The sequence below is a fragment of the Platalea leucorodia genome (assembly GCF_965183815.1).
Source record: "Platalea leucorodia genome assembly, chromosome: 3".
NCBI lineage: Eukaryota > Metazoa > Chordata > Aves > Pelecaniformes > Threskiornithidae > Platalea > Platalea leucorodia.
The window spans coordinates 117,311,393-117,331,257 of NC_138825.1; the positions used below are offsets into that span (position 1 = coordinate 117,311,393).

General features: G+C 45.7%; 1 protein-coding gene across 11 annotated transcripts in view; it reads right to left on the minus strand.

Annotated features, from left to right (window-relative positions):
• Positions 1 to 12,730: 12,730 nt before the first annotated feature.
• The window catches only part of PUM2 (pumilio RNA binding family member 2), a 71,353-nt gene continuing 64,218 nt past the window's right edge, over positions 12,731 to 19,865 (minus strand). For 7 of the 11 annotated variants that reach the window (XM_082306779.1, XM_082306777.1, XM_082306774.1 and 4 more), the window contains 4 exons: positions 18,896 to 19,021; positions 17,836 to 17,957; positions 16,361 to 16,553; positions 12,732 to 15,641 (listed from right to left, as the gene is read on the minus strand). In XM_082306779.1, the coding sequence (XP_082162905.1) occupies positions 15,510 to 15,641; positions 16,361 to 16,553; positions 17,836 to 17,957; positions 18,896 to 19,021 (573 nt within the window). In that variant the 3' untranslated portion in view covers positions 12,732 to 15,509. Of the gene's footprint in view, positions 15,642 to 16,360; positions 16,554 to 17,835; positions 17,958 to 18,895; positions 19,022 to 19,865 lie in introns of those variants that run through there. The other 4 variants (XM_082306780.1, XM_082306781.1, XM_082306773.1 and 1 more) reach the window with 3 other exon arrangements.

Genomic DNA, 19,865 nt, shown 5'->3' on the forward strand with positions numbered 1-19,865 from the left:
CGCTACCTGCGCCGCCCCGCCGCCCCCTCCCCGCCCGGGCGGCCGCTTCCCTCCCGGGGCTTGCCCAGGTTTCCTCTGCGGCGGCGGCGTTCCTCCCGCCGAGCTTCCTTCCTTCTCGCTAAAAATAATAATAAATAATAATAATGTTAAAAGCCCTCCCTTCCCTTTCCAGTGTGGGAAAATCGCGGGGTTGCGCTGCCTTCTCCCCTTCCCCTGGCGCCGCTCCCCGGGCGGCCCCGCTCTCCCCGAGCGGGGGTTTCTCCCCGAAAAAACAGGAGTTTGGGAGCGGGGGTCCTCCCTCCTGCCCGCGGATCCGCGCACCCTCTGCCCGCGCCTCCCTTGCAGCCGATTTTCTGCTGCTCGGAGCAGCGTAAAAAGCTGCGAGAGGTTTGAGGCAAAAAGCGCTGCTTTGAAAGAAGCGCCCTCCTGCAAATTATCCCTTCTTCTGGAGTTAAAAGCAACTTCAGCGCTCGGCAGCGCTGCTGTGGGTTGGTCTTTGCACATCTCACCGTAGACAGCAAAAACGAGGCAGGCAACCATCCTGCAAAATATATACCACGGGCTGAATTTATTACCCTGCTTACAGGGTCAGGGCTGGAGTTCCTGTTTGCTTCCACTCAATTCAATTGTCTTTTTTTTTTTCTCGTGTGTGTGTGCCAGCTCATGTTGAAGTGTTGGCTATAAACAATGCAACTGAATGTGTGTGCAAACTTTATTAAAAAAAAAAAAAAAAGGCAGTTATAACAATTAATAGCGCTGCTGGGAGCTGCAGGAGCGCACATAGCTGTGTGGCTGATGGGCACTGGGTGGCCATGGAGCAGCTGGATGGGTGAGGGATGTGGCCAAGCCTGCTGGCATGGGGCCATGCTGCCCCAGGGCTGCTCAGGGAGGGGGGCTACCCAAAAAAGACCCATAACCAGTGCTTTCTGGTCACTCAGGAGGTTTTCAGTGGGTGTTGGCCCATCCCTGCCAGACCCAGGATCCCTTCCCACAGCTGTGGCCCAAAGGCTTAATAGACCTAACTGGATATTCATGTGGCTAAAACTGTTGTGATTTTATCACGTGTCTTTAATTAGCTTGCTTTCTTTCCCTCTCTCTTAAATTACTCATGCAGCCTTCCTAGGAATGACTCCTATCACGCCACCTTTCCCTCAGGTGAGCCATGGCCACCATGTTCTTCTCCCCCCGATGAGGCTGATAGGGAGAAGATGGCACCCATGGGGCCCCACAGCCAAGATGGCTGCTGGCGCCTGAGGCGGCCGGGCGGAACGGTGAGGTGGGGTGGGGAGGGGAAAGGATGCAAAATAAAAGCCATGGCGGCACGAGGGTGTGTGGTGGGTGGCTATGCCAGAGCAGCAGCTACCGGGTGGAAGGGCAGGCTGCCGCTGAGCGATGGGGGCAGAGTGGCCTTTCCGAGCCACGTCTGGAACCTGATGCAACCAGGGCATTGGAGATGAGACTTTTGGGATGGGGCTTGGGACAGAGATGCTTAGTGCTAGGGCCTGCAGAGTGTGAGGCCAAAAATGTCACCTGGGCTTGGCGGGCAGCTTCTGACACCCAGCTGCCATGGCGTCACTGGGAATCGGGAAACGCACGCCGGGCACAGTGACCCTTCTCGGCCGATTTCAGTATCGCAGAGGCTGGCTTGGCCAGGGCTGCGCCTGGTGCCGGACCCTTGCAGCCATGGAGGAGGGAGGAAACATTTCCACGAGGGCTGCTCCTGGGAGCAGCGGCGAGGCACCGGTGGGGTTGCGCGATGTATGGGTTTCATGCGAGTGCGGGCACGTGTGCGTTCAGGGAGATGGTAGATCAAATCGTGCTGTGGTACTTCTCGCTGGATTTGCTAGAAAACATTTAGAGCTTGATCGGGATGTTCTGGTCAGGATCTGTGAATGGGGTAAGGGAAGAACAATGCTGCGTTTGGAAGCCAAGTGTTTTCAGTGACATTCCCGTGCTCTCTGCTTGATCACTGAAGCATGCTAAGCATTGTGGTTTCAGTCAAAAGAGCTCCATGCTGAAAAGCCAGATGAGACTTGTATGGAAAGGAGTTTCTTGGCAGCCCTGAGCTCAGGGGATGATAGGAGTTGGTTGCCTCTGCCCAGTACAGTGGAGCTGTGGGGATTTCCCAGAACTGGATCAAGGGCTTCCAGCAGTGTAGCCCAATTGAACTCAGCCTCCCGGGGGATAAGGGGCTGGTTTGAACTGTGTCCTGCCATGGCAAGAGGGGAAACGCAGCCGGGGGAGGAATCCAGCCCGCTGCTTCCGCCACCACCAGAGGCAAGGGGGGAGCAGGGATGGCAACCGTGGCTTTTGGGCAACCGCCACCATTCTTCACGGCGTTCTGCAGCAGAAGCCATCGTTCCTTATCCCCTAGTGAATGTGACCATCACGCAGCAGCGGGAGCTGCCTGCCTGGCTTTCCAGGTGTGGGACCTACCTACAGTAGTGTGTGAGGATGCGGCCGCTGTCACCATGTGTTGTCACTGTGTGTCCTCACCTCGTATTTGCCCGCCAGCAGTGGCGGAGCCTGCGGAGCAGATGACTGCCTCTTCTTCTGAGGTCTGGTGCCATGTGTCCTGAGATGGTTTATGGATGGGCTGTGACCAGATGGGGTGGGGTTAGAAAAAGCTGGTTCTGTTCCGAGGTCCTTCACAAGGTCTGGATCGTACCTGCGGCATCAGGCTGGATAGGTTCACACCTCACATCTCGGTGACTTCACCTGTAGGCAAACTTGTTTGAGGATGTTACAGCCTGACACCTTGGGCTGGAGAAGGGGAGTATATTCCCAAATACACGGTGGGAGGTTAGAGTATATGCAAATATTGAGATTGCTTGAAGTGTACAGGCAGTTGCCTGCCTGCTGGGGTCGTGGAGTTGACAGCTCACTGCTAATTGCTGCTATCTTTGGTTGGTTTCAAATAGTTGGCTTCCCTGCTGATGATTGCCTGTTTCTCAGTTGTTGCTTTTGTGCCAGAGAGAAAGCTCTTTTCTTCTCCTATTTGGTAGTTCAGTTAACTAAAGGGGGATTATAAGAATGGGAAACCCATAGCTCCTCATGAGTTCTACTTCTTTCAGCTGTAACGTGTAGAGGAGGCTTTGAGTGAAAGCCCTGAATCTGTGTGGTGATCGCTGAACAAGGCAGAGAGGAAAGAAGGTCCCTTCAGATGCATGGGACAGTTACAGGATGATAAACACACTCAGTTAAATGCGTTCAGATTGAGTCTGCCCCGGAACCTGGTTGGAGTGAGGTAGGAGATGCACCCGAAACCGGTGATGGTGCCTGGTCAGGGCTTGAAGTACGGTCACTGACGTTCCCTTCGGCGCCTGGGTTTTTCCAGAGGGTGGTGCCTCAGAACGGTGAGCTGGCAACGAGAGGTCTTCAGCAGCAGCCTAAAACCTGGGGATGGAAGAGGAAGGATTGTTTGCCCTGAGAGACCCAGGACGAGGTTGGGGCAGTGTGGCTGGTGGTCTGTTTGGAGACTGCAGAGACCAGGAAGGTTTGCAAAGTTTCATTCCCTGCTAGCCTGGAACTTCCCTACTCCTTCCCCTTTAAAGTCTCTCTGGCCAGTGTTTCTATTACCCATGGCTCACACCACATCCTCCTCTTTCTAACTCCGTGCAGTAACAAAAGAGCAATCCACCCATTCCTTAAATTAATACCGAGTGTAAGAACAAGTCTGCAGAGGAAGCAGCCTGGACCTTCAACCTTGTGTTACCAAAACTTGTCTGCCAGTGTGCAACATTTGGTATCCAGTCGCCGTGCTGGCTCATCTTCTGGGAGCCCAGACACTGCGGTCCCCGATTCCCAAGACCGTCACTCTTTGTTCAGGGTGGTGGCACAGAATACGCTTAACTCTTTTCCCGCCTCCTCCCATGCCGTGGCGAATCCTGTGCAGTTTGTTTTGGATGTCGTTTTGCACTGATGTAGAAATAATTGATTCTGACCCTTTCAAATGCCGACTGTGATTTATAGCAGGATCACCTGAACCCACCCAGTATGCTTGCACAGTGATATCTGATTTTGCTTGTTCTGTCCGGCCGCCTTTGCAGTGAGTCAGACATCTCTGAGCAACTCCATCTGCCTCCTGGCTTTTACTCCCAGGAAGCGAGAGACCAAAGGAGGCTGCCCTCCGGCCCACCCCAAGGGCGGAGGGTGAAGTTAGCCTGAGGGGATGTCTGCTCTGATCTCCTTTCTCCCCCCCCCCCCCCCATGTAATGCTCTGATGGAAGGGATGACCTTGCGTATTTGGACAAGAATAAGCCTTCTTGCAAAAACTTTGAGGGTTTTTTTCAGCTTAAACAATGCAATATTTAATGGTCCAAGTGTCAGTGTAGCTGCAGTGTTGGCTTTATAGATACCAACTGAATCAACTTGGCTGCCTCTCCCAAGAATTTGGTGGCTTTTTTTCTTCTCCTCCACCCCCTTTCCCTGTGTCCTGCTAATGAGAACTTCTGGGCCGACACCGAAAACTATATATAAATGTGTCTGTGCTACTAACCAAATATTTCTCAACCTAGTTTAGCACAGCTTCCTTTGGCAAAAGCCCAGCTGGCAGTGGCATGCCGCTTTTGTGACAGTTTTCATAAACAGCTGTAATAAAAACAGTGCATTTCTTTGATTGCTGCATGTGAGGGCCTTGTAGGATCCTGCACGCTCATTACAGGGAGCCTCAGAAGTGGATTTTGGGGGCTGGTGCATCAAAATCTACAGAGGGGTTTCTTGTTAGCCTCCATGGGGTTTGGTTGAAGTTACATGGATGTTGCCCACAAGAAAGGACTGACTCGCTCTCTCCTAATCAGGTCTTTTGCTGTAATACTGGCTGGTGCTTTCACTGTTCAACAATTTTGGCCCACCAGTCTCAGGGCTTGTGGACTACGCAGGTATTTCTCAAAGCACTCACCTGAATAACCGCTTTTTATTTTGTTTTTTCCTTGCCCAAGGAGAGACTCCGCTGCATTTCTGTGATTCACTTACCCATGTGGTTAACTCAAGACAGCTCACTTGCAGTGACTAGCACTGGTTTGCAGTGCGTGATCCCTCAACTTCTGTGACCCTAAATAATTTGAGCACAGAATGGGATTTGCCCTGTTGTGAAAATGAGCACAGAGGGAAGGGTATCACGATTCCCAGGAGCATACAGACAGGCGGCTGCTGCTGCTGGGAGCTTTGGAGAAGAGGGAAGAGGCACAAGGAGGACAGAACCCACCTATTTCCACGGCATCCCCTGCTTGGTACCTGCTGACTTTCCCTCTGGCAGCCAGCCTGGCTCTTCCAGGGAGGTTTCCATTGATCCTGTGGTCCCACGAGGGACGGGAGCTTTCTTCACACTAAGATTCGCAGATTGGATGCCTGAGCTGCAAACCCTCTGACTGTGGAAGAGAAGTTGGACCCTTCATAGCTGCCTGCCATTCTGCAAAATAGGGGCTGTGATACTTAGCACCTCTTTAGTGCCTCAGTGGCTGCCGTGAGAATAAAAATATGTATAGTTTTAATCCTACAGCTGTTTCTGGCAATGCCACAGAGACCCATTATTTGCCTGGGAGAGGTGGGGACTCCAGGTCAAATGAGGTATAATCTCTTATCAAAGGGCTCCTGTATTTTTTCTGTGTATTCCTTTACTGTCCTCGTTTGTGACAGAGGCTCCTGAATGCTTGGATAACTCGCATAAAACTTTAATAAAAGTTCTCCTTGTGGGATGTAGTGCCTGTTTCTCTCTGACTGTACCAAATATACAATGTACTCTTGAGGTTAGCTATCGGTTTTTGCATAAACCAGTGCTGTACTGCTGGTTAAAAAGTTCCAAATGAAGGAGAAAACTAAAGAGTTTTAACCAAAATATAGAAGTATTCAGTCCACATGAAACATGTTCACAGTATGCTTCAACACTGTCACTTGTAAACAGCCAAGTGACTTGGGTTAGGTGTTTCTGCTACACGGAGAATTTGAGTAAGCGCATATAGCTCCAGGAATTCTGCCAGATCAGGTTTAATACTCCTACGTATGCAAAAAAGCTGTGGTCTTGGAAGAAGCAGATGCTGTAGCAGAGCAGTCATGAGAGCAGGGTTAGGCTGCATCAGAGGTTTTAGTTCCATTTTAGTAACTGTTAGAACAGACAACATTTGCAGCATCGGGAAAAATACTGTTGGGTTTTGGTTTTTTTTTTCATCAAGCTGATGTGGTCTGGACCCCATGCTTGCTGGGAGTCTCTGAGGAATGCTGCTCTTGGGCTAACTTCAGGTTTTATCGTTTACTCTTGCTATCAATTGTGACTATGCCACGAATTTGATATGATATAATATACAGGTTTTCTTCCTGATTAACCAAAAGGATGCATCTTGCTGTAATTATCATCCTTCATTTAGCGTTTCGGGGTCACTTACCCATTTCCGCAGATACTGGCTGGCTCAGGGCTGTGTGCAGTCACTCCACTGCCGTATCGCTCCAGGCGGTACAAGTGTCTCTCAGCCCTTGCTGTCATAGTGTTGAGTCACCCATTGATTCCCCACCCATCCTGTCTCATCCTTCATCCTGGACCTTCTCACGCGTTCATTAGGAGAACGCCTTTGCCCAGCTCCTGTTGTCACCCCACCTGGGAGCAGGGTTGGTGTAACCCCTACCCCAGGTATGTTCGTGCTCCTGTGCCACAAGGATGGAGCTGGTGCAAGGCTGGAGCAGAGACCAAGGTGTGCTTGAGCCATCTGCCCGTCAGCAGGCATGACTGGTGACTAACCACCACCATGGGAACATCTGCCCAGGTGGGAGGCAGGGAGCACGGCCAGAGGGAGGAGAGCAGGGGGGCACAGGAGGGGACATACACGGGTGAGGAACTGGAAGAAAGGAGGCAAGCAAGGGCTGGAACCCCGTTGGGCCGTGGGGTGGGTTTCTGCAGTGCTGACCTACGTGTCTATGGAGGAGAGCGAGCTGGGGTTTTACCATGGGTATAAGCTTTGTTTGGCATGTGTGCATGCTGCCTGCCCCACTCTGAGCAGCACTAATTCTGGCATGTTGAACGCAGATATTCTAGTTGCTTATTTTTTTCCTTTTTTTTGTTTCCTTTCTGAAGTTTGATTTCTTTTTAGGTGATTGTGAAGTTAGGTATACTTCACAGGGAAGTCTGGAATGAAGGTTTTGCTGTGCATAATGGTGTCTTTTTATTATTACTATTTTTTAAAGATACCATGGGGTTCCCAAGGTGCTCCTTCCCCCTTTCCCCTCCCCTTTTCCCAGTATTTATAATCAAAAAAATCATTATGGGTGTTTATTACCTGTTGGTTACAGTAGCTTTAAGCGTGTGTGGGGGGATGTGTATGCTTCGTTTCTCCATCTCTCATCCCATTCTATTCTGCGATATAAAGCTGTTCTCACTCCCACCCCCAACAAACCCTTTGGGCCTGTTCCTGCCTTCTATTCCTTCCCGCCCCCTTTTAATCACGGATTTATAAAAAGTCGCTTATTGGTTTCTGGTACCTTCTAGGTGAAGAGACACATGGTCTATATGAAGGTGTCCAGTGCCGCCTTAGATGTCCTTCTGGAGTGGAAGCTAGAGGCTAGGCTGAGGCAAGCTCCTAGGGATGGTCACCTGCCCTGTCCAGGTGTCTTGGATGCTCAAGGGTCTCTCAAATGGCAGCAGATACCCAGGTAAGCAACAGGATCTGTTCCCAGGGTATGTGTCTGCATGGAAGGGTCTACACCTAAACAGAAGTGGTTTCAGACTGGGATGGTGTCTCCCCCATAGCCTTGCTGATGGAGTGTAGCTGCGTGACCCTTGTGTGAGTATCCCTTCTCGAAGCGGATCGTGAGAGCCGTGCAGCACTTCGCAGAAGGGCAGAGCGGGTGACCTTTAATGCCCTGATCGGATCTCTGGGCTTTTGGTTCCCCACGTGTGGAGGGGGTGGCTGGCACACAGGATAGGGTTGGATGAGAGCCCCTTTCCCAGCAGGATGCGAGCTCGTATGACTCCAAAACTGGGATGAATAATCAAACCCTTGGTTCTCATGAGACACATGACATTTCAAGGAAATAGGAGACATCATGTGAATTTTGGAGCACTTAAGATAGTCAGTTTTCAAACAAAAAGGCTTTTTAAGAGCCAAATGACACAGTTGAATGCGATCAGTGTATAGCCCGGAGCTCTGACAGGGGTAAACTCTGCTCCTTTCAAACCATCCCTCCATGCAGGGGGTTGGAATTGGCGCTGTGGCTTGCACGGAGTTTGTCCATCCACAGCTCTTCGGCCCAGCTTCAGCCCTCTGTAATCCTTGCTTAACGGGCGAACGCTCTGATTGCTTTAGCAGCCTCTGGAAGGCAGTTCATACAGAAAGGTGCGGAGCGGGGAACAGCCCTGAGGCAGACCCACCAGACCTGAGCCCAGTGGAGAAGCAACTGAGCTGAATCCTTCCCCAAGATCCTAGTTTGTATGAGCAGATGGTCTCCTGAAACCTCTCCTCCTGGATTGATCCTGGGAGCGGGGAGGATTGCAAATACTTTCCGATGCTGTGTTTCAGCTCTCTTAGAGAAAGGGAGAGAAGGATTATATAGGGGAGGAAAGAGAGGTCTTCATTCCCACCAGGGAACCTCTAACTTCTGGTTCTCCTGAGGCAGACAAGGAATAGGGTGCCTATATTTGCACTCATGGGAGAAGAGAATATAGCTGTGAATGTGCTTTCTGCCATCACCCCCCTCGCTGGCCAGGCCGGCTGGTGCTTTCTGCCACCGCCTTCCTGTGCGTTGCCCTTGCCATAACACTCCCCCTTCTTGCAGTTTCCACTGGCCCTCAGTAAGCAGTTGTACATCTTTGGGGATCTTACTTTATTTTGGGACCTACTTTAAGCAACACCTGAAACGGCTCTGCTTCCCTAACACTGTGAAAAGCCCTTTGACAGGAGCAGATGGTGGTCTTGCAGCCTGAGAGGGCACAGCGAACTTGACCTGTAAGGACAGGGACCTCAACAGGCTGGGCCAATTCCTCACTCGTCCCCACCGGTGACATTCCTCTGCAGTGGCCGAGGACCACGGCAGCCCCGTGGTATACAATCTGTAGCCGGCAACCGAAGCCAGCATTTGTGAAACCGTAGCGTGTGAACCTGCCTCGTGACCAGCAGCCAAGCAGGCTGCGTTCCCTGAACGGCCCCCACCACCTGCGCACCGCTGTGCCGGGGAAGGGCCGTCTCCCTCCCTGCCTCCCTGTCCCCCCTTAGGCTTGGCTGGGAAAAGATCCGGCAGCCGAGCCGGGGAAGGGCTGCGGTGCTGCGCGGCTGCCAGGAAATCTGAACCCTCCAGGCAGGTCTTAAGCTCAAATGAAGCTCGTTAGGGCTGCTCAGCTCAGCTTAGTAAGGGGTTTCTCCCTGTCCTGTGGTCTAGTACATCACCTGCAACGTGCCCCTGACTTGTTTGCAGATCTAGACACTTTAGGGCTGGGTAGGTCCTGTGCGAGCAGAGGAGGAGGAGGCAGGTGGCCTCTTGTGCCCAGAGTACTAAGTGAGAGAGTGAACATTTTACTCCTATGTTCGTTCTTACTAATGAAACTAAGAGGGTCTTTAAAATAGGTCTTCCCACATTTCAGCTGCTACATAAAAAGCCTCTGGAGCGTTTCCAGTTTGTTAACGATGGGGGAAGGCTGCTCCCAAGATATATTTTGCATTAAGTGAGTCTGGGAGAATCGAGGTGGAGACAAGGACCTGGAGAGGAGAACCTACCCACTCCCACCTGCGTGCTTTAGGAATCATGCTCCATCTTGTGCCGCCTGTGATGCAACGAATGGTTCAAGCTGTGCTAAACGCCCAGCCCAAATTCAGGAGTAGAAAGTGAACCCGCCCAGCTCCTTGTGGTTAGGACATACTCCTGTGAAGCAAGGGAGGTGGGTTCAAAACCCTGAGGCTGATAAAGGAAACTAATTCAAGCATCTCTTTTGCTGGGCAAGTTCCCTAACCACAGGGCTAGTGGGCAAAAGGAGCAGGCTCCATCCAAAGGGCTAATGGAGGAAACTCCTGCACCGCCTCCCCGAGGAACACCAGCAGTTCGGTCAAACCCGTAAGCTTGGTCTTCCCTGCTGGCTGTCTGCCCCCGGTGCAGGGCGGTAGCTTCCCGATAGCCTCTGGGTTCTGAAACTTAACACGTGAAGTTGGGTTTTGGTTCGGTCTGTTGGATAAAGCAGTTGCCTCCTTTCCTTACCACGGGCACTGCACTAGCCGGGCAAAGCCCAGGTGCTGTACTGGCTCTGCAGTGCTACCAACACTCGATGGACACCCTTCCATCCGTTCCCTGTGGGAGGAGGTGACCTGTGACTGGTCTTTCCCTGATAACGGTGCTGGTTTCTAACCCCTTCTGATGATGGGGCTGGGGATCCTGGGCTGCTCTGCCGACACCCCAGGCTGGTTCTGCAGCATCACTCAAATTGTCTCTCCCTGGGTGGTAGGATCTACATTTGCCAAGTTCTCCCAAACCCCACCAGCCCTTGAGGAACCAAGCAGAGCCCTGAGAGGGATATGCTGTCCCTGACAGGAACCAAATTTCCCCATCCCCAAGCTGAGAGATGCCCGAATCAGAGAATCTTTGGGCGCAGATAGCGCCTGCCGGTGTTTCTGACGTTGTTTCCCATCACAGGAACTATTTCAAATGGAAACTCTTCAGGCAGAGCACAGCACTGCTGGTAGCACACGCTCATGGAAACATCAGTGTTGCCCATAGACTGATGAGACCCTGGGATCGCTTCAAGCGCTGCCAGTAGCTCGGTAAGATGTGAACCTGACATCGCAGGTGTTAAACGGGCAGACGTGTTAAACTGACAGACGCCCCTACCCTGCGGCAGGCTGGGGACGAGGGCTGGGACAGCTGAGATCAGATACAGCATGGGGTTTTTCCCTTTCCTTCCTCAAGCAGCAGCACAGAACGACGTCATCACGGAACAAAGCTACAAACCGACCTGCCGCGCTCGGGGTACGCGGTGACCAGCCACCACCCTCCGTATAAAATTCAGCACTGGAGCACTGCGGCTGCCTGACTGCAACCCTTGAGCAGCAAGTCGCTTGTCTGTAGTTAGCATTGGGTTTTCTCCCCAGGCACATGACTTACGTGCAATCTGCAATTTTAACGACCAATTACTAGATCTTAAAATGCTTTTGCAATTGTTCCCTCAGCTTCACTTCCCTGAATGACATGGTGGGAGGTGTTGTCACCTCGCTGTTTACCCATTTGCCTAGTTACTAGTGTGTTGAACATCAAACACTCTCACAGGACAAAACTGACAGATCAACCTAATTACCATGCTACTACGCAGTGAGTCACAGAATCACAGAACGCTTTGGGATGGAAGGGACCTTTAAAGGTCACCTAGTCCATCCCCCTGCCATGGGCAGGGACATCTACAACCAGATCAGGTTGCTCAGAGCCCCATCCAGCCTGGCCTTGGCTGTTCCCAAGGATGGGGCATCTACCACCTCTCTGGGCAACCCGTTCCAGTGCTTCACCACCCGCAGTGTAAAAAATGTCTTCCTTATATCCAGTCTGAATCTCCCCTCCTTTAGTTTAAAACCATTCCCCCTTGTCCTATCGCTATTGGCCCTGCTAAAAAGTCTGTCCCCATCTTTCTTATAAGCCCCCTTTAAGTACTGAAAGGCTGCAATAAGGTCACCCCGCAGCCTTCTCTTCCCCAGGCTGAACAACCCCAACTCTCTCAGCCTCCCCTCATAGCAGAGGTGTTGCAGCCCTCTGATCATTGTTGTGGCCCTCCTCTGGACCCTCTCCAACAGGTCTACGTCCTTCCTGTGCTGAGGACCCCAGAGCTGCATGCAGCACTCCAGGTGGGGTCTCACCAGGGCAGAGTAGAGGGGCAGAATCACCTCCCTCGACCTGCTGGCCACGCTTCTTTGGATGCAGCCCAGGATACGGTTGGCTCTCTGGGCCACGAGAGCACGTTGCCGGCTCATGTCCAGCTTTTCATCTACTGGTACCCCCAAGTCCTTCTTCGCAGGGCTGCACTCAATCCCTTCATCCCCCAGCCGGTACTGATACCGAGCATCTCTTCAAATGCCCGTTCCTTAGAGCAGAGGGAAGGAGAATGACTAAATTGATTTCTGAATCTCCGTCAGCACTCTAAAACATCTAGCATTATGCCCCTAGAAACCTCAGTCTTCCCCATACTCTGATGAAAAAGTATCAGTGGATCTAGCAGTCAGCAATGGAGGTAATACTATTATGGCTGTTCTGCCCATAAGGGGCCACTTAGGCAAGTTATTTTAACACCAAAAAGCAGACCCACGCCCCTGCAGTTAGCCAGACCACTTCAGTTAAGCCAAAAATGGTCCCTTAAAAAAAACCTGGGCAGTAACAGAAACGAGTGTGGATCCAGTGATGCCACAGCTGGCTGACAGTCCGAGCCCTCTCAAGCGATCATCCTGGATCCAGCGGTGTACAAAGGAACTGTCATCAGGCTGTAGCCTTAACTATACATCGGTAAAGATTTTTTGTAAGACAATATAGAGGTTTAGCTGCTCAGAACTGGCCTCTGGAAACTTAATGATCTAATCCAGGGTTCTTCAATAACTGACTGATTCCCATCAGATCACCCGAAGTGAGTGCCTTCTCACAGCTGAGCTCCACAGATAGCAGACAAGTCACGTAACTGAGAATATAAAGAATGGCTGGTTTCCTACAGGAAAAACACAAGACCAGACGTATTTCACACAGTGTTATTCACACATTTTCATTTTGATTTTTACAGTATATACATGTGAACATTACATTATTCAATATGAGCCACCTGGAGTCAAACCTAATCAAACTGGTCCATAAACAATCTATATCAAAAAGCGATACTTGAGCGAAAAGTCTAGTGGTTCTACCCAAAGCCTAAAATAGTTGAAAGGAAAAACCAGTGATTTTCATGTTCCTGGATAGAATTTGTGCAAAATGATTTTAGGAGAGCAAGTGGAAGATTACGTTCAAGATACTGAAAGCGCTAAGGATGACAGTTACGGGACTGTTTAAATTCAACCATGGCATGAGTGCTACAGGGACAAAGTACTGGGACATTATCAGTTTCTGCCTGGACATCGCCAAAAGCCTACCTTACTGTCTTACATGTTGGCGAGAATGTCGGCTGTATGGGTTATAACACACAGCGTTTGTACACAGGGTAAAAATAGTCACTGAGGAGAATTAACGTGTCCAAGGAGTGGCTCAAAAGTCATCCTTTGTGTGACTACAGGAAAGCTCTGGCTCCCGTGACAGGGCTTGCACCTCTCGAGAGGAATTTTGTGAACTGCCACGCAAAAACTACTTGGCAATTAGAACTGTGCTTACTAAAAGTAATTAGGCCTACTACATCACTTAATGCAGGCACTAAATGACAGATTCAGAAACTGGAAGTAGGCCAGAACAAACTTTCCCATTTGCCTATTAATGAGTTAACGCTACCATTAAAAGAAGTAGCGCCTCAGATGTATGCTTTAATAAGATTTATGTAAACCTGATATAAACAGTAATACAACAGAATTCCTTACACAAGTTTATACCACTACCATTTACTTTCCTCACGATCAGACCCCTACCGTAACAACCTTTTATTTGATCAATGCTCAAGACATTGCTTCCAAACTATCCTGTTGATCAAAACTTTAGGTTAAGCCATTCAAACCAATGTTTTACACAAAATACTTACTTCAACAACATACAAAGCACTTTCTTTATCTTTCAGAAACTGAATATACAAAGTAAGCTTTTTCCAAAATATTTCCATAGGCAAAGGATTAAAAAGGATTTTAATTATACATATATGGTCACAATTCTGCCTTAAAAAGATCATTGGGAAATGTACATAAGGCCGCTTGTAAATGTACATCATCTTTATGTTACTGTTACAATGTCATATGTCCAGAGAAAAAAATTGACAGTATCATACATATTTGCTTTATGCTGGGAGAAGGCTATTCAAAAATACAGTACTCTTCTGTACAAAAAAAATCATGCCACATTTATTAAGATGGAAGAAGCATTGGTTTCTGTGATAACCAAATATTTCAGTCCATTTCTTACTATGCTTATTATCCCGACTTAAAATTTGAACAGATTGATTTCCCAAAGTGTCCATATTAACAGAATCAACAGCTATGTTATAAACAAAACATAATGTTTCTCACAATAGATAAAAAGAAAGCCTGTTCATATTTCTGAAAACATATAAAGATAGAATTTAAAAAAATCACTCTTGATTTGCTGAAATAAATTTACATTATACAACACTATATGCCAGGGGGAGAAAAGGGAATGGGGATATGAATATACACTAAAATGCAAATTTTTGTCCCAAAAAGGGGTAAAACAAATTACATTTACAGCATGAAGGTTTACAAATGTACATCTGTACAACCAAGGTAAGCATCACTACTAAATTAGCAAGGCTTGTAATAAACATCAAAACGAGAGATTTGTTTTCAAACTGTAAACTTACACCTATTAACTACACGTATACAATGCATATATTTATAGGAAGCAAAAAAGCTATCTGAATATTTAATCAATCATGCTTAAATGTTGAGCTATCAAGTTTACTTTTCAGTGGCCCCTTTTCTCTTCATCAATACCTATTTTTTTGCATCTACAGTGAGAAAGCAAAATAAATGCTCAACACTTTCAAATCCTTACAAGTCTATATGCAAAATAAAAAAATACAAATCTCTACTCTTCCTGCGTTGTAAAACTGACTGTAAAGTTAATACAGGGTTCACTCCTTTTCCAACAGTGTACTTTACTGAGTGGAAGTACCACCATCATTTTAATCCCTCTACCTTGTACAACAATTAAATATATAAGTATATACAGCACTTTCATTTTTAATACATCGCTAGAGGAAACCTTAGGGCACCATTTTAAAAAAAACTGTATCCACAGCAAGTGATGAAAGCTAGTCTTTTGAAGTTTCCATTGTTTTGTTATTCCCTACTTTAATTTGCTGTGCCCTGTTTATTATTTGGATAGTATGTTGTGAACCACCAAAATACAACTTAACTTTTCAACGTGTTAAATAATGTTTATGCAGCTGATCAATTTTAATCTGGTATAAAAGACTTCACACAAAAGGGAAAAATAAGGGTTAATTCTATATACAACTCTATAAACCTGTTGTGCTATGATGCTGGGTAGACCTACCAGATTGCAAGCCAGTGTATTAAAAGAATACTGTACTTTTTCCCTTTAAAAACTATTTCAGTGACTTTACAAGGTAAAAATTTACAAAATATGTGACAGCTATTTTGATACAATTACATCATATACAGGCATTCTGTGCTTTGCCAGCCATCCAATCTGATAGGTCTCCGGATCAGGGCTGGAGATATTTTTTCTTTTTTTTTTTTTTTTTTTCATAGTTCACTCCCCAAAAATATACACAAGAATAAAAATTTTACAAATGGATGAACAAAGTCAATAAATAGATTTAAAAAAATCAGAACATTTATAGTTAAGTTGTATGTTTTGATCATTCACAATTCAATTTTTCTTCCATTTTTTGTCTTTTACAGCATCCCATTTGGCGGTCCACCAATTGGCCCCAGATCAGCACTGTTCTTCAGGTAATACTTTTCCAACTTGGCCAGAATGTGTTTGCCATAGGTATATTTACGCAGAGTTGTGATGTGGGGTCGAATCTGTAAGAAGAAACCCGTTATTTTTTTTCCCCCTCCTCAAAAATTTTAAGTAGAGGTTACTACACTCTAAAAATACTATGTAAAAGAAAAAAGTCAGAAGCCTGTATTTCAAAATTTTGGAAGTTTCTGGAAAGATGGAGAATCGGGGATTTTGACTCACCAAACAACTGACATACCTGTCACAGGAAAAGGGAGGTAGCCCTTTTGTGGGAATGCCCTGTTGGTGACTGGGGGAAGCAGAGCTCCTGCAGGAATATACCGGGCCCTGTGTTAAACAGTCTAGGGCAATTACGGCAACAGCACTTTTCTCCATGTCTGGATATTCTTAAGTAGAAAATGTGCCCGTAACGTTAGAAAGCGTGGGAATTTCTTTTGGGGTAACTGCAGAATGGATTTATACCAGCAATCAGCAAACACAGAGAGAAACCTGTATTTCTTCTGTTATATTAATAAAGATGACAGATACTACATTTTTACACAGAAAAGCTGGCACGAAGAGAGGATATGAAATCCAACTTTTGAAACTTTTCTGTAGATTTACATTTTTAGCTCAGTGCTGAATATATTCTGCTTTATCAAGCTCCACTGAATCTAATGTTTATACACCAAGTTCTAGATTACAGAACTAGTGAGTTCTACATCTAGAGGGAAAGGTATTCTAGCAGAAAAATTAGTATAGATAATATTTTCTGAACCAGTGAAACTATATACAAATATACCTTGTGCATTATTATCTTCCGCTGAGCAGGTTCAGCCATATCAATCATCTTCTGAACAACATAGTTGGCATACTGGTCCTTCATCATGGTGTATAAGGCACTGTGAGGACCATCATTCTGGCAACAGACCTCATCGATAAGTAAAGCTCTTTCAGCACGAGAAGCATGAGTTACACATTTTTCTACCACATTGCTGAAAAATAAGACAAACGCATTCTGTGACTTAAGATGTAACATTCTTTTAAGTAGCAATTTTAAATTTATCGGAACAGTTCAAGTGTCTTAACGCCACTAAAGAGCGCGCTGTAAACGCATTGAGTCCTGATTTCCAAATCTTTAGTCTGTAATGATTGAGGAAGTTAAAGAATTATACACTCCTACTCATGTAAAAAAAAAAAAAGAAATTGTGATACTTATTAGCTTGTTTTCCACTGGACCTACAGTAGATATACTGGACCTCAGGTTGCAGATGTATTCTAGTACATCTATTTTGGTTGTGGGCCCTTTTAAGACACAACAGAGAGAGCCAGATATGAGGCTTCCTGCTTTTTGAATAAAGGCACTTTTTAGGAGCATGCCTAGATCAGAGATACTGTCAAATATTTCTTTTTGTAGAAGAAGTCTCTGACCTTCCAGATATCTCAGAAGCTGGAAAGGTCATCAATGCTTATAAGACAGCAAAGTGATTCTGGTCCTAAGTTTGTGCTTTAGAAATTAAGCAAGTTCCAAGAAGAGGATTATGAACAGTTCTATTTAGGTAAAGAAAAACAAAATCCAGATAAACTTGCTAGTTTGCATACAATCAATTTTTACAACAAATGCCGCCATAATGTTACAGTGCTACTTAATGTTGACAACAAGATTAGTCTCACTAAATCATCCAGGATGAATTCTGAGGTGTGTTTTCCTTAACAAAAGGCACATAATCTATAATTCAGCAAAAAGCACTGAAAGGTGAGTTTTAGGTTCTAATTTTAGAGCAGTTCAGGACTCCTGCAATAGTCTTTGAGACTTCCTAATGCATAAAATCCTCATCAGGCTGAACGACCACTTTTTAAGGCTAGCCTTTTTATACTTGTAAATTGCTCGGCTGGACTGGTGGACAGCCAGGAAGTCCCAGCTTATCACCATCAGCGTATCAAGCAAATTCTAAGAGAGTTTTCCACCTGGCTCGGGCGATCCTCACATGGAGACTTGGAACCCATTCCCTGCACTTGTACAAGGTGAACAAAAAACATCCCATAAACCTGTGGGATCTTCCTTGTTTTGCTACAGAACAGCATTTCCCCTTTCCCTTCCCCAAATCTTGTATAAAATACCGCTGCCATTCATCTCTATAAAAATATGAAATTTCAGGAGCCAGGTTACGCAACAGAAAAACCCCTATCCTATCCTTTTTGTAACACAAAAAATAAATCCCATATTACAACTTTGAAAGGTTAGTGAACCTTTAATATAAGAAGGCTGTGCAATACCTGGCAAATTTGTGCTGACTCAGAGCTAGAACTTTTCCTCTTATTTCTGAAACTATTTTACTCTTGTCTTCAGGACGACCGTGCTCCAGTACATGTTGAATAACGTAATTTCCATATTGATCCTGAAAATAAGATGACTTCAATTTTCTTTTGTGTTCATACCAAGTAATCCATACAGCTTTTATACATTTGTTTAAACTTTCAAATTACTATTTGCACAGATATAAGGAAAAATACAATAATGTCAACATTAGAGAAACAAAGTGGTGCAAGAAATACTTAATGGACCACAAAGTTACATGCAAGATGGAAATAATATGTAAAAACAGCATTTTGCTAGAGTACCTTTTATCCTCTTAAAGAAGGAAGTCCTCAAATTTAAGATAATCATTCTTTAACAGCCGTTAACTTTGGTTCCCTGAGACAGTTTATGTTTTAACTAGAGACTTGTATATACAAGAAAGCACTGAGAAATAAACTAGACTGTGAATATGTAGCAAAAGGCAATTCTTGCCTTTTTATGTGTGGAAATTCCTACTGAACACTGAGTCCCTTCCAGTATTTTAAACTGCTTCAATTTCAAAGCCATTTTGTTCATCTGAGACCAACAGAGGAAATCATGTTGTATAAGGTCTTTTGCCTTCTTTTAGAAAAGATGCCCTTTTTGTGTAAGAATATGCAACATGTATATTTTTGACAATATATTTGTGTTTAGACATTATTAGAAGTTATCTGAAGGACACCTGAGTGAATCAAGACAAACCACAAAAAGGCAATCTTTGCAACGTAAAAAAAAATATACTAATTCTGTGCATTTACAATGTATAGTCAAAGCTACAGTCAAAAATGCAAGAAAAAGGCTTTTTATCTCTTCTTTGCCTCCCAACTTCCAAATTCATTTTCATTAAAACTATAGAAGGAAAGAAAAACAAAAAAATCAATGTCTACAAAACTAAAAAGAGGCAAATGCATTTAAGCTATTTCTTAAACTAAGAAATAGGAATAAATTATGAAAACAAAAGCAGCTCTAAAGCACATTAAAACGAATATACTCACTAACCTGCACTAGCTGTTCTGTGTGTTGATGCAGTTCTTCTAAGATTGGCAAAGTCTGCTCAGCAGTACAGTGTTCCAGAATACGCTGAATTACTCTACAACCATAGGGATGAGTTGAAAGTACAAATACCTTAAAAAAGGATTGCAAACTGAAGTTAAACCAACTTAAGTTTACAGATATAGCAATATTACTACGTTTGAAATGGAATTGAACATGCCAACTGCTTCTATTAAAAAAAAAAAGTTTTGCCTGCCAATATCAGAATTCCACCTCCAGCAGAAGTCAGGAAAAGATGAAAATGCAGGTTTTTGTGTGTCAAGGACTCCAGTAATTATACAGCTAAGAACCCATGCTTTCATTACAATGTTTCTAGCCTACTTAGCTGCAAAGGAAAGCCTGGAAGTATGACCCTTAGTTAAGCACTGCTCACCTTCCAAGCTTTCCTTTTAACTTCGTATTTCATTCTCAAATTTTAAGACTTTGACATTTATAAAAAGGAGTTCAATTATTGTGGCTGATTTCAACAAATTTCACATTCCAGCATATACAACAGGCTCCCCGTTACAGATAAAAAGTTTGTAAGTAAGTATCCAAAACATACAGTCAAAATCTTGCTTGTTCCTTTTGCTTGCTTCTCCAGAAGCCAGATTTGTTTTTCAGGGACTAATTCAGAAGATTTAAGAGTCAGTGTTGGTCAGAACTGAACACAGAATCTTGTCTGATTAGACATAGATCCAAACGAAGCAGGCAGATGAAAAAGATACGTATTGTTACATGACATGACTAAAGTGTGGTATTTTTCATTTGCCACTTCAGATTAGCTAATATTTTTTATATGTAATTACTTGGAGCTGAGGACAGATGTCCAGTAAATAAACAGAGACACATTTTAGTCGAGGGGCTCTATTTACAGTTTAGAAACTGCATCTCATCTACCCCATACACACTTTTTGATGTAAAAAGACCCGACTCT